At 45.9% G+C, this 12,268-nt stretch overlaps 1 protein-coding gene across 1 annotated transcript in view; it reads left to right on the plus strand.

The window, feature by feature from the left end:
- IGF1R (insulin like growth factor 1 receptor) overlaps positions 1 to 12,268 on the plus strand; it is a 291,231-nt gene that overhangs the window by 266,739 nt on the left and 12,224 nt on the right. Inside the window, exons 18-20 of the mRNA XM_058542364.1 lie at positions 2,677 to 2,836; positions 5,763 to 5,892; positions 11,730 to 11,864. Of these exons, the coding sequence (XP_058398347.1) occupies positions 2,677 to 2,836; positions 5,763 to 5,892; positions 11,730 to 11,864 (425 nt within the window). The remainder of the gene's footprint in view (positions 1 to 2,676; positions 2,837 to 5,762; positions 5,893 to 11,729; positions 11,865 to 12,268) is intronic.

The following is a 12,268-nucleotide window of genomic DNA, read 5'->3' on the forward strand; positions in this document are numbered from 1 at the left end:
GTAGCATGAACCCACAAGCCGGCTTTTTAACATATGGAGGCATGACTTAAGTGAGTGAGTCTAAGAATAAACTGGTAGATAATTATTGAGAAATAATACCAGCAGCATCTGCCTTTCATTTGGCTGCCTCGGTGTGTGTCAGGTCCTCACCTTGACCCTGACTTTGCTACGTGTGAGTAAGCTTTGTGTCTGCTTGTATTCCCTACAATACTGCCCTTTCTCTACCCTTTTGAATTTCTGTAGCTTTTCTGTTTGAGCTTAATCTTTTGTTTTTCTTCTTTTATTTTGCAACTTAATCATCTCCCAAGTAGTAGTTCCTTAATCTTAGTTGTGAGCACCTGTTCACATGTGGCTTCGTTTATTCATAGCAGATGATGTTTGGGGTTCTGTCAGGGCCACAAGGCCGAGTGTGGACCGAGGCCCCGAGCGGGGTGGTTTACAGTACACCCGCCTCTGCTCCCCTCCAACCGACCTGGGTCCCAGCTCCCCGGATCTTAGTGCCTTTTCCTGGCTCACTTTGTAATGCACAGCCAGCATGACGGAGAAAAGCTTCAGCAGATAGGTGACTGGAGACGTGGCAGTATATTTCTCATCAGATTCATTCAAGGCACCTCTCAAAAGTATGAAACGCTCACTCCCTTCATCCTCAATTTTAGGCACAAAACTTGGAACATATAGTCTTAGTCCTGGCTCTGCAGTCCTCAGGAAGCCGCTTCAGGCCTCAGTTTCCTCATGTGTAAAATAAGAGGGTTGGACAAGATGATTACTGAAGTCCTTTTCAGACCTAAAATTCATTTTTAGATTTCTCAGATTTAAACTTGTTCTTTCTGACGCATATCAAGTATGAAAACGTGTATGCTTGTCCTGCGGTTTCATTCTGTTCTGCTTGGCATCTTCCCCCCAAGTTAAGATTTGCTCATTTACCTTGCTAAATGTGGGTGCTTGTGTATACATGTCTTAAGTAGCTCTAAGCAGATTAAAGATTTCTGCTCTCTAAAGTATCTGAAAGAATGGCAGCGTAGCACCATGAACTGACTGAATGTCAGCTTTCTCTTTCAGTGTTTAAAATCAGGTTCTTTTTATTGATTCTGTTTTTCATATTAATTATGAATGACCACTTCTAGTGAATGCCTATATTTAATACTCCACACTTCAGTATTATGCATAAATTTAACATTTCACCTGCAGATTTCCTAGTGTACCATGCACATTCAAAGCCCTGAAAAGGTTAAAAGGAAGTGTTAGGTCCTGAGAGAAAAAATCTTGTCTGAACGAGGATCCTATGTAAAGACAGTAGTGGTTTGGGCTTACCCTCAGGGACATCGTGTTACTTCCCCAGACAGCTCAGTGATAAGTATTTTAAATCACCAGAGACTGTCTTGATCGACTGTTCAGCATTCAGGTATACGTCGAGTGTAGGGAACCAGCCCAGAAGTACTTGGAGAGTTGTTATACTGCTTCTGGAAGCCAGCTTTCAGCAGAAACTAGTACCTCACTGAACGAAGCCAACATCCACCAAGCATGGACCTTGGCCAGGCCCTGGTGGGCACTTTCCTTGCATGATCCCAGGTCATCCTCTCAGCAATGACCTCACCCTGGTCCCTGTGTGGAAGAGCCCAGGCAGGAGCCCAGACGGTCTGACCCCAAAGCGTAGGCACGCTCTTCCCAGGCCCACAGGGTTTGAGTTCCCCAGGGAAGGTGACCCGTGGGACCTGTCAGAACAAGACGGCTTTGCAGTGTTGTAAGAGATGCTCTGTAGTCAGGAAAACTAAGGTAAAATCTATTGTACTAGTTTAAGCAAGAGGTGGTTAGCATCTGAACTATAGAGTGCTTATTAGTTTTTGCACTTTTTTTTAAGATGGAGAGACTTGGGCACCTGTTTTATATAAAACTTTTTTCTAAATGGATTTATTCTTATTTGAGTGTATCGCTCTTCAATCCAAAGCCAGTATGTTGCCCTCCTCTGCAAAGAGGATGTGCTTATCCATGTTGCTTGTCACTATTTTATGCTGGTCTTCCTCCAAGATAAGCTTCGGCTGGCCTTAAATTAATTGTCAAGTGCTTGTTTTTCTCAGTGCCCACACGAAATAAAATAATCCAAGGAATGCACATTGTAAGGTGAAAAAAATTAATCTTGATATTTTTGTACTTTGGAGGAAAGTCAAAGAGAAAGAAAAAGATGAAATGGCTTATAGCAATGCTTTTGTGAAAAATAAAGCACAGCGTCCATTTGGGAAACACATTTGCTTATTTCCATGTGGCCTTTGTAATGTTCTCCCTCCTTTTACCTGTACTTTGATTATAGGAATAAAAGGAACATATAAACTAAAAGGAATTTGAGTAACCAAGAATTCCTATTGTCAAAAATCGCTTGTTTCACTTTAAATAATTTTTGCCCTACCCGAAATAGAAAATGCTGGTCCCAAGTTGTGCTAATTGATGTTTCTCTCTGCAGCTCTGTGTGATGTGGTCAGCAAGCAAGCGCATGACTTTACCACAAAGCAGATGCTATGGTCTCCATAATAATATGTTCCTTCTGAGCAAGTCCTGATTTCTTACAGAATGACCTGTGGTGCTCAGATTGAACAAAGATGGATTTGCAAACACTGAAAGAATGTGGGGTCGAAAAAAATTCCTAAATTCTCACATGAATTTTTTTTTCTTTGTCTCCAACAGAATAATCCAGTCCTAGCACCTCCAAGCCTAAGCAAGATGATCCAGATGGCTGGAGAGATTGCAGATGGCATGGCATACCTCAACGCCAACAAGTTCGTCCACAGAGACCTTGCCGCCCGGAACTGCATGGTGGCCGAAGATTTCACAGTCAAAATTGGAGGTGTGTCCTTAGCTTTCCAGATCTGAGCAAAAACTAAACTCGCACATATTTTAGGGACCGAGTTGGCATTAGCCTGCCTGTGGAGAGGTTTTCCAGCACGTCCCTTGAGTGCAAAGTCTTGCTCTTGGGAATAATATGATTCTCTCCAGTTGATAGTCAGTCACAAACCTGCCCGGGCTGGCTCCAATCCTGAGAGTGCATGGGCATGTTCCACGTAGTGGGCAAGGATGAGTGGAGGCCATACTCCCTGAGTTGCCTCTCCTGGCATTCGAGGCATTTCTTGGCAGAACAATTCTAAGCATTGGTTGCAGAAATAATCGAGACAATGTCCTCAGGTGATTTTGACTTGGGAATAAAAGTTGCCGTCCAAACTACTACCTCCAATTTTCCTAGCTTACAAGGAGTGTTGTCCCCCCGAGGGATCCATGGAGTTTCTAAGAAGTGAGGTCCCCTAATCGTAAAGCCGCTGCACAGAGCAGGAGTGGTGACAGGGAGCTGGCAATCCCTCAGGTGAGGGAAGATCGCTGCTTACTAGGGTTCACACCCAGGCTGGTCAGCTCTTGACCCCTCTGTTATAACACTCACTTAGCTGACTAACCTGCTGGTTAGACCCCTTGTTGCCACCACCCACTGGAACACCAACAAAAGGGGTTGGCTTGCATTTCAGATCACTGGTTAACAATTCATTTCAGCCTTTAGGTTTGGTTTTCGCTTTGGTCTTTAGATCGGCCTGATAAAAACATATGCAATCTCAGGGCTGCTCAGGTAACCAGCTGCTCTTACCAGGACCCTTATCTTCCCACTGTGAGATGGTGAGGACTCAGAAAAATACCAAATATTTATCCTGAGAAACTGCAAGGGAGACTTGACATCCAAAAACTGTTTAAATTAACCTTTTTGTCTAGTTCTTGAACTGTCTGTTCTGGAAATGCTCATCTTCCTTGAGCAATATTTTGTTTTCTTTGGCAATGATTTTGAATGAAGTGTTTTGGCCCTTTAGTGAACAATGAGTATCCTCGCTAGAATGGTTTCCAAATTAGGGGTGAGTGTCTTTATTTTTCATTTGGAGGAGCTAGAGGTGATGACTGAAGCCGTGTCATAAAGCAAACATCCCTCAGTCATTAGTTACTCATTCAGGAGCCAGCAGTGTGTCCCTGGATTTGGCCCTTTGAGGCATCCACATGTTTGGTGCCCCTTGAAGCCCTAGAGGCTCTCCTGCCCCAGGGCTCCCAGGGAAGAGCCCCTCCAGCGCCATCTGGGCTTCCTTTGCGCACCTTGCTCACTTGCTCTTCCCTTCCCTTCCCATTCCCGTCACTTCTCCATGGGGACTCCAGTTGTTCCCCCGGGGATGCCAGCCGGTTCCCCTTCCCCAGCACTGGGGAGCTGGGCAGGCCTGAGCTTAAATCTGGGTTCTGCCACTAACAGATGAGAAACTTGGGGCAAGTGCCTCAAGTTCTGGGAGCCTCAATTTCTTCATCTCTGAAATGGAGGTGATAGTATAACAGACCCATGAGATGGTGGGAAGGACTCAATGCAAGAAAGCACCAAGCACATGCCTGACGTGGGGCAGGTCCTCAGTAAATGTTAGTTCCTGTGGTCATCAGCATCCTGCTTCCCATCCCACTTCTGGCACAAGGCAGGTTCATGCTACTTTCCTCCCTGCCTCACATCACAGTGCAGAGCTGTTTTTGTGCCACTTGCCATTTAAAGCCCAAATCAGCAAGGACTATATTTGCTGTTTAACCATGTGCCATATTTATAATGACATTTTCTTTGTACTAGTGGTTTTTCTTCCTAAAATCTGAGATTTTTCTTTTGTGTTAAGGAAGAAATAGTTTGTGTTCTTTTTCTGGGATTTCTTTTTTTCATTTTTGTGCAAGTAAAAGCAGATCCTCTAATTTGCGTGTCACTGGATTAATTCAGAGATAAGATTTTACCACTTCATTTTTATTCTTCACTAGGGTTCAGAAGTGTTTTTCCAATACCCAGTGTCTCACGGATTACAAACATAATTTTACCAGAGGCAATTTGATGGCCCTTTGCATAGTACAAGTAAATTATGTTGGTTAACGTCCAAGGAACTTTGTTCTCTATGTCTGCTTTGTAACCTTACCTCTTTGTGGCAGAGTTAGAGACATGAATGAGCATTTTAAAGAAGAGAGCAGCCCTTTCTCCTGAGAAGGAGAACAGAAGAGTCCCTGTAAGAAAAGTTTGCATGATCGAGTGTAAAATCAAAATCTGACAAAGAAGCAATAATTTAGGATTATAAAGCAAGCCTGCCATCAAACATAATTATGTGACATCTTCTAGAGACTTGGAAAATGGAAGATATTTTCAAAAACGAGTGGGAGTATTATGTTGAAAAACATTATTGAGTAATAGCTTCAGGGGCCTAGTAAATAGCATCTCTTAGGCATCTTACTGTGTACTTTTTTCATCGTGAATTGGTACTCTTAATATTTTTCCCCTTATTAGACGGTGAGACTGTTTTCTTTCCTCTGGCAGTGGGGCAGTGCTACCAAGTAAATAAGAGTCAACAAACTCCTGTTTATTTCTTCAGACTTTAACACCACATATAAATGACCTTTGCTCTACACAGAACATATTTTCTTCATAAACTGTGGGACTTGATAATTTGTAAACTGCCTCTCATTTTAAATGCAATAAGGGAATTAACTTTTTAAAAGAATCAAATTATAAATGGATTTAAAAGCAGAGATTTCTTGGTATTTGCTTGTCATGTGACTCATCAATCATCCCTTACTGTTTCTGCCTTATAAAATCGCAGACATCTGGCCTCCTTAAAGTGTGTTTCCCCCTTGGACGTGGGTACAGGGTCTTCCTCCAGCAGTGATGGTATGTCTCTGTGTTTCCTCTGAGAGCTGCTCACACAGCATAACTCTCGTACCTTCTCTCCACCTTACAGATTTTGGCATGACGAGAGATATCTACGAGACAGACTATTACCGGAAAGGAGGGAAGGGGCTGCTGCCTGTGCGCTGGATGTCTCCCGAGTCCCTCAAGGATGGAGTCTTCACCACTCACTCTGACGTCTGGTATGAAAGGCTTTTCCTGTAACATGAGCCCAGAGCCCTCCAGGCTCCACCAGTCCCACTGGCTCAGTGTTGAGGGCTTTGTTTTTCTTCTGTTTTCTATTCCTTTGTTACCCCATTTCCAGCTTTGGCCAAGTGTTATGTGGGCCACACTCCATCATCATTGAAATGTTCCTGTTGTCTGTGGGCTAGCTAAGGACAGAGGGCATTTGTGGGATCTAAAGAATTTGCAGGACTGACACTTCTTTCGATCATTAGCTACTCACTAAGTGGCTAGGAGCCCTTGAGACAGAATACCAGGAGTCAGGACATGCCAGAAAACTTCACCTCTCTCTGCTTCTCCCGCTACCTGCCTTCTCTCTTTTTATCTTTCTCAATAAGTAGATATGATGCGTGTGTGTGTGTGTGTGTGTGTGTGTGTGTGTGTGGCTGCCTCACTTAATTAAACCTTCAGATTGCAGACACTGCTTTATTTAGGCCCAAAGCTTACGGGTCTTGATGTGTTTTCCTGTTGGTCCCATCTACTCTGTCCTCTTCAATGGACACCCATTGTTATTGACCCAGGGATGGTATGGAGAGCAAAATGTCTCCCTTAATAATAAAAGTGTCTTGGAGGCAGAAAGCTTATCAGCTAGGGAGTGCAGAGGATTCTCAATAGTATTGTTTATTGCAATTCCTCAGCAACATCGTGGAGAGGCGGTCAGGTTCTGAAATACAACTGAGGTTCTTGGCAAGCTAAGGTCCTGGCACATCTATCTTCTAGAACATCAACTAGTTTCTTGGCTGCCCTCTTGGGAGATCCCATTGCTGATGTTACAGAAATGGTAGTTGTTTACTCCAACTGTCTGGATGACCACATAGAGGAGCTATTTAAATAGTGACTGACATCATTTTTTTAACCTCCTGAACCTTTCACAGTTCAAGGGCCTTGGATCTTATTTTGAAGACAGGTGCAAATTGGAAATAGCATTTGAATATGACCCAGCAAAGCGTGATTGCTTCTTGAGCTCAAGTATAGGATCTGTTTTGCAATCACCCTGTCCAAGATGGTTATCTCTTTACTGTCAAATCAAAGTGCTTGACACCATTATTAGACACAGATTTGATGGGGAGAGAACAGGCCTGGGTCCATGCATGCATCTGTTTATTCTAGGCTCCATGCCTCCAAAAGCTTTGAGGTCAGCTTGCAGTACAATAAAATAGAAAACCACGAGAGCCAGAGAAAACAGAGGCAGGGTAGGAAAATAAAACAAGAGTTGTTAATAACTCACAGGCTAATTTTACCCAAATTCTGGTTAGCAACTATTGCGACAAGCAACAACAAAGGGATACAGGGTGTTCAGTGCCAATTTCCTCCCACTTGACTACACAGACATTATGAACCAACGAGAAAAAATAGATATAAACAAGAGTAGGCATTTGGTGTTCATTCCATTCAATGTTCAGGCACTGACAGTGCTTTAAATTTTTTTTTTTTAAACAACCTTTGAGGATAACACAGGTGGGGCTGGCCAGGATGTTGGAGAATACAGGTTTCTCAGCCGTCCAGGCTCTAAACTGAAGCTGTCCCTCTCACAGGAATGGAAATGATTTTAGATTGTATTGAATAGCATAAAACAATCATTCCTAAATAGTTAAAATCTAGAAAGAAATGCAAAGGATTTAGTTTGACTTTGTAGAAGATACCCCAGAATCTTAGGATGGGAAGGTGTCTCTGAGGTCAGGTCCAGGCCCTGAAGCCATCCCATCCACAGTGTCTCTGACAGCTGGTTGTTGAGCTTCTGTTTCCAGAGACTGCTTATTCCTCCCTCACAAGGACAGGCTATCCTGATTCTTAAGACATCCTTATTCTTTGCAGGTCCTTCTCATGTTAAGTCAGCCTCTCAATGACACCCCATTGGCCCTTCTCTCTGTAGCAGGATCGCACACCCTGCTCTGTTTTTGATAAGGCAGGCCTTGGAGTCACCAGGAAGTGGTCTCTTTTGTCTAGTTGGAACATCTCCAGATTTTCTGCTGTCCTTCAAGACTTTATTCCCAGACCCTTGGGCACTGTGCTTGCTCCTTCTACAGCTCCCTTGTAGCTCTGTGTCCCAACAAATGGCTCTGTTTGGGTTATAAGACACAAGTGTGCCCTCCAGGCGTGGAGGACCCCAGGACTAAGAGGTGGGACCCATAGCTTAAAGATGTGTTCCCTTCCTGGGCAGTCAGGATCGCCCTACAGCAGTCTTCATTTTTTGACTAAGAAGCTTTCCAAATGGCCACAAATATCTAGGACTGGTTGCACCCTCTTAGAGTTATTGCTTCTTTAGTGGCTAATTAATATCAGTGGGAAATCTGGATATCTCTGTTGGTTTCGATTTGCTGTGGGTGGGACACTGACATGATCCCGTCCTGGTGGGGAGAAGTGTAATTACTGAATGCTGATTGCTGACCCCAGCCAGCACTGGCATTGAGGTGGGACTTACACCAAGTTGTCCCTTACTCGAGGAAAACAAGCCCAATGCTGATAATTAGAAAAGACTTCACACAAAGGCATTTGTCTAATGTTTAAAGATGAAATCTGTCCACAAAATTCAAGCCTTCGATTTGTATGAAGGCATTAATACCAATGCCACACAGTAAAATACCTGCTGTGAAAAACACATGGGTGTTGCATATTTCTCAGTGCCTCTGACTCAAACCATGGGCCTTCTCTGGGCTTTGGTTGTTCCATCTTTGAGGTGAGGTCTGTTTAAGGATGTCTGCATTCCCTGTAGCTCTGCAGTATCTTGTAGTTTAAATGACTCCTGGGATAGCTAGTGATCCAGGGAGGCATGTTGGGGTTTGGTAGAGATGGTTTAGCCTCCATACTTTGGGGCAGAAAAACAGTTGGACTTAGCTGGTCACATTGAGCTGTGACAGACAGCCAGACTCCAATGCTATGTGGCCCTCAGTGACAGACCACACTGACATTACACAAGAGTCGTTCTGGGGAAAGTGTTTATAGAGAGCTGGGTCTATTACCTGCTGCGTTATCTCGGGTGTGTGATCGTGAAGACACACGTGTGTGCATGGCCCAGGCATAGGGTTCAGTGTGTGCAAGAACAGGGTGACTAGAGACACAGTCTCTGTCCTCAAGGGATGAGGTCTTGTGGAGAAGAAGTGACCCTGACAGGGTGGAATCACGGAAGCCTTCCCAGAAGACAGGGAGTCGTGGGGGCACCCTAATGTGTGGAATGTCATCAGTGGAGCAGTGAGGAAGCGGATTCCTGGCAGTGCAAATGCTGGGGAAGCCATGGCGGAGGGAAGCGCCTGCTGCATATGGAGGTTGGTGGGACTTCCTTGAGGGAGTTAGGTTGAAGAGAATCAAGTGAGGCCGCAAATATTGTGTTAGGGGTTTAGGACTAATTCTGCAGGCTCTGCAAAGACTTTCAAGGCTTCTGAACAGGAGAATGACCTAGAGCTGTGTTTTAAGAAGTTCATGTGAGCTAGAGGGTCAAGCTGCATTGAGTAAGGTGTTGGTGCCAAAAAGGAGGAGTGCCGTAGGCCAAGCGAGGAGGACAGTCTGCCCTGAGGAAGTGCTGGGGTGACAAAAGGAGGGGACCAGACCTTTGGACAAATGTAAGCCTGACTTGGCAAGCTGTGGTGTCACTCTGAGGAGACCGAGAGAAGAACGACCTTAGGTTGACTGCTCAGGTGGGATGGGGCATCAACTGCAGTGAGGCCCGAGGAAAAACACGGTGGTAAGACAGTTCAGTTTGAGACACGTTAAGTTTGTGGATAGCCAAGTAACTGGGAGCTTGAAATAGAGCAGTCAGGGCTGAAAGGGTCAGTGTGGGAGCCATCCAGTGAGAATTGGCTGTTTGACACAGCCCGGGAAAGCTTGGGGGCAAGAGAAGTGGACCTGGGAGGGAACCGCATTTTTAGATTATTTCTCAGGCCAGGCATGCAGTCAGTAAAAATAGCATGCTTGTCATTTCTTGTACTGTACCGCATTTCAGATGTGAAGGTTGGGAGCTGCAGCCTCCAAGGCATGCTACTTATGTGACCAGGCCAATTTCAGGATGCAGAGATCCACCATGAAGCTGACGAAGAAGCCCACTGCCCTCTGGCCAGGCCTTTGAACGCTACGCTTTGGCCTCTGGGTCTTTGGCTTTTCTAGGTCTCTTGTGCAATATAAAGACTATTTTTTTGTCGCTGGAAGTTAAAAAGGGCCTTGGGTGGGTCAGTCCTCTGATTGCTAAGATTCTATTTATGTTTAACATCTACTCTTAGTATCAATTTGTACAAAACCCTTTTGTGCATGGAAAATAGCTGAAGCAGCAAATAAAACATTCTGATACGGAGTCAGAGGCCCTCCTGGCTTGGGCTCCAGGCCAGGACCCCAAGAGCTCTCGGTGGGAAGGGCCCTGCTCCAGGATTTTTGGTGGGCTTCACCAGCATCCCTGGCCTCAGTGGGAAGCCCCTTGGGCTGCTTGCTGCTGAGCAGCGGCTTCATTCCACGGAAATGGGCAGACACCAATGGAATGTAAAGGCAAATAGAAGGCGGGGAATTTGTACAAGACAGCAATGTGGGGGCCGGCCCCGTGGCTTTAAGGGCGCGCGCACCTCTACTGGCAGCCGGGTTCGGATCCTGGGCGCGCACCGACACACCGCGTCTCTGGCCATGCTGAGGCCGCATCCCACATGCAGCAGAAGGATGTGCAACTATGACATACAACTATCTACTGGGGCTTTGGGGAAGGAAAAAAAAAGGAGGAGGATCGGCAATAGATGTTAGCTCAGAGCAGGTCTTCCTCAGCAAAAAAAAGGAGGATTAGCACGGATGTTAGCTAAGGGCTGATCTTCCTCACAAAAAAAAAAAAAAAAAGACAGCAATGTGTGCTGGGAAGCCACCTTTATTTTGCAGATTACAGCATTGCCTTTTTAACCTTTATCTGTCTGAAATTTCTGTGTATGTGTATGATCTATTTGAATTTGTTTTCCAGTAATTGGATCTTCTAAAACGACAGGCAAAACTGCATGTGTGGCGGAATAGCTCACTGCTCCGCCTGCTGACTTTATCCCTCCACCGACCCCCTTTCCCTCAGCTAAACTCTGTGCTTGAGGATTCTTCCTAGTCCATGACGCCCCCAGCCGGGGCCGCCGTCCTCAATGCCCCTACCTGTGAGACTGAGCCCTTCCCCAGCCGGTGGCTCCCCAGCTCCCTGGGGGCGGGCTGCTCTTCTCCCTGGCCCCACTGGACCTGTAAGATCCCTGACGAGCCTTTAGACACTCCAGGTGCAGGCCCCAGCCCCAGACCAGTGAAATCAGAACTGCTCTCCGGGGCCCAGGCGTCAGGATGTTTTTAAAAACCCGCTAGGAGATTCCACTCTGCAGCCAGTGTTGAGAGCCACTTTGGTAGAAGTTTCCAAAACTGGGGAGCTTGTTGAACAGCTTGTTTGTCCCAGGCCACATTCGAGGCCACTAAATCACTGCTGTGGCAGGGCCTGGGGATCTGCATTTTATTATTCTTGGGATAAAGCATGTTTGGGAGACACTGCCCTGCCAAGTGAACGGCTGGAGCTGGGCCCTGAACTCAGCTTGCCCGGGGTTCAAATCAGAAACTGATGCCTCCTAGCCGTTCAAGGTACCCTGAAAACTCCCTCCACATGAGCTTCCTCCCCTGGGCCACCAAGGCTGCATTTACTGAGGATGGATATTCCACACTTAGCCCAGTGTCTGGCACACTGTCTGACACGCTCTCGGTTGCACAATGAGGGCAGTTTTTCAGGGCCCGGGAGGAGAAATGCCGGAAAGGAGAGGGCAGCATGGTTCTGTCTGTCCTTTCCAAGCGCCTCACATTTCTTTTCTCACTGTAGGTCCTTTGGGGTCGTCCTCTGGGAGATTGCCACGCTGGCCGAGCAGCCGTACCAGGGCTTGTCCAACGAGCAAGTCCTTCGCTTCGTCATGGAGGGTGGCCTTCTAGACAAGCCGGACAACTGCCCTGACATGTTGTACGTACTTCCTGGGTCCCCGCAGCTCTCCCTGCAATTTCCCGTCTCAATAACTCCTTTCCTGGGTCACATAAGATTAGTCGTTCTGAGAGCCAGCCTCTCTGGCCCGGTGGGTACTGTGATAGTCAGGAGCCATTTAGAAGAGGTTTCTCCTGACAGAAGGAACCTGTGCCTTTGTGCAAGTACCTTAATTCCATCTCATCTTCCTTAATCCTTTAGTTCTGATTTGCAGTTGGCGCTATGGTTTCTCAGGCCAAATCTCTCTGTGAAATATTTGACCAAAACACTCCTTACTTGCCTTCTCCATGCAAAGTTTTAAAAAAAAAGGCGACAACATGACACTGATTACTCTTAAGCCAAATTCCCGAGGCTTTCCGCAGCCTTTGGCAGGCCTGAGAGAGCAG

This window comes from Diceros bicornis, chromosome 5 (genome assembly GCF_020826845.1).
Source record: "Diceros bicornis minor isolate mBicDic1 chromosome 5, mDicBic1.mat.cur, whole genome shotgun sequence".
NCBI classification, from domain to species: Eukaryota; Metazoa; Chordata; class Mammalia; order Perissodactyla; family Rhinocerotidae; genus Diceros; species Diceros bicornis.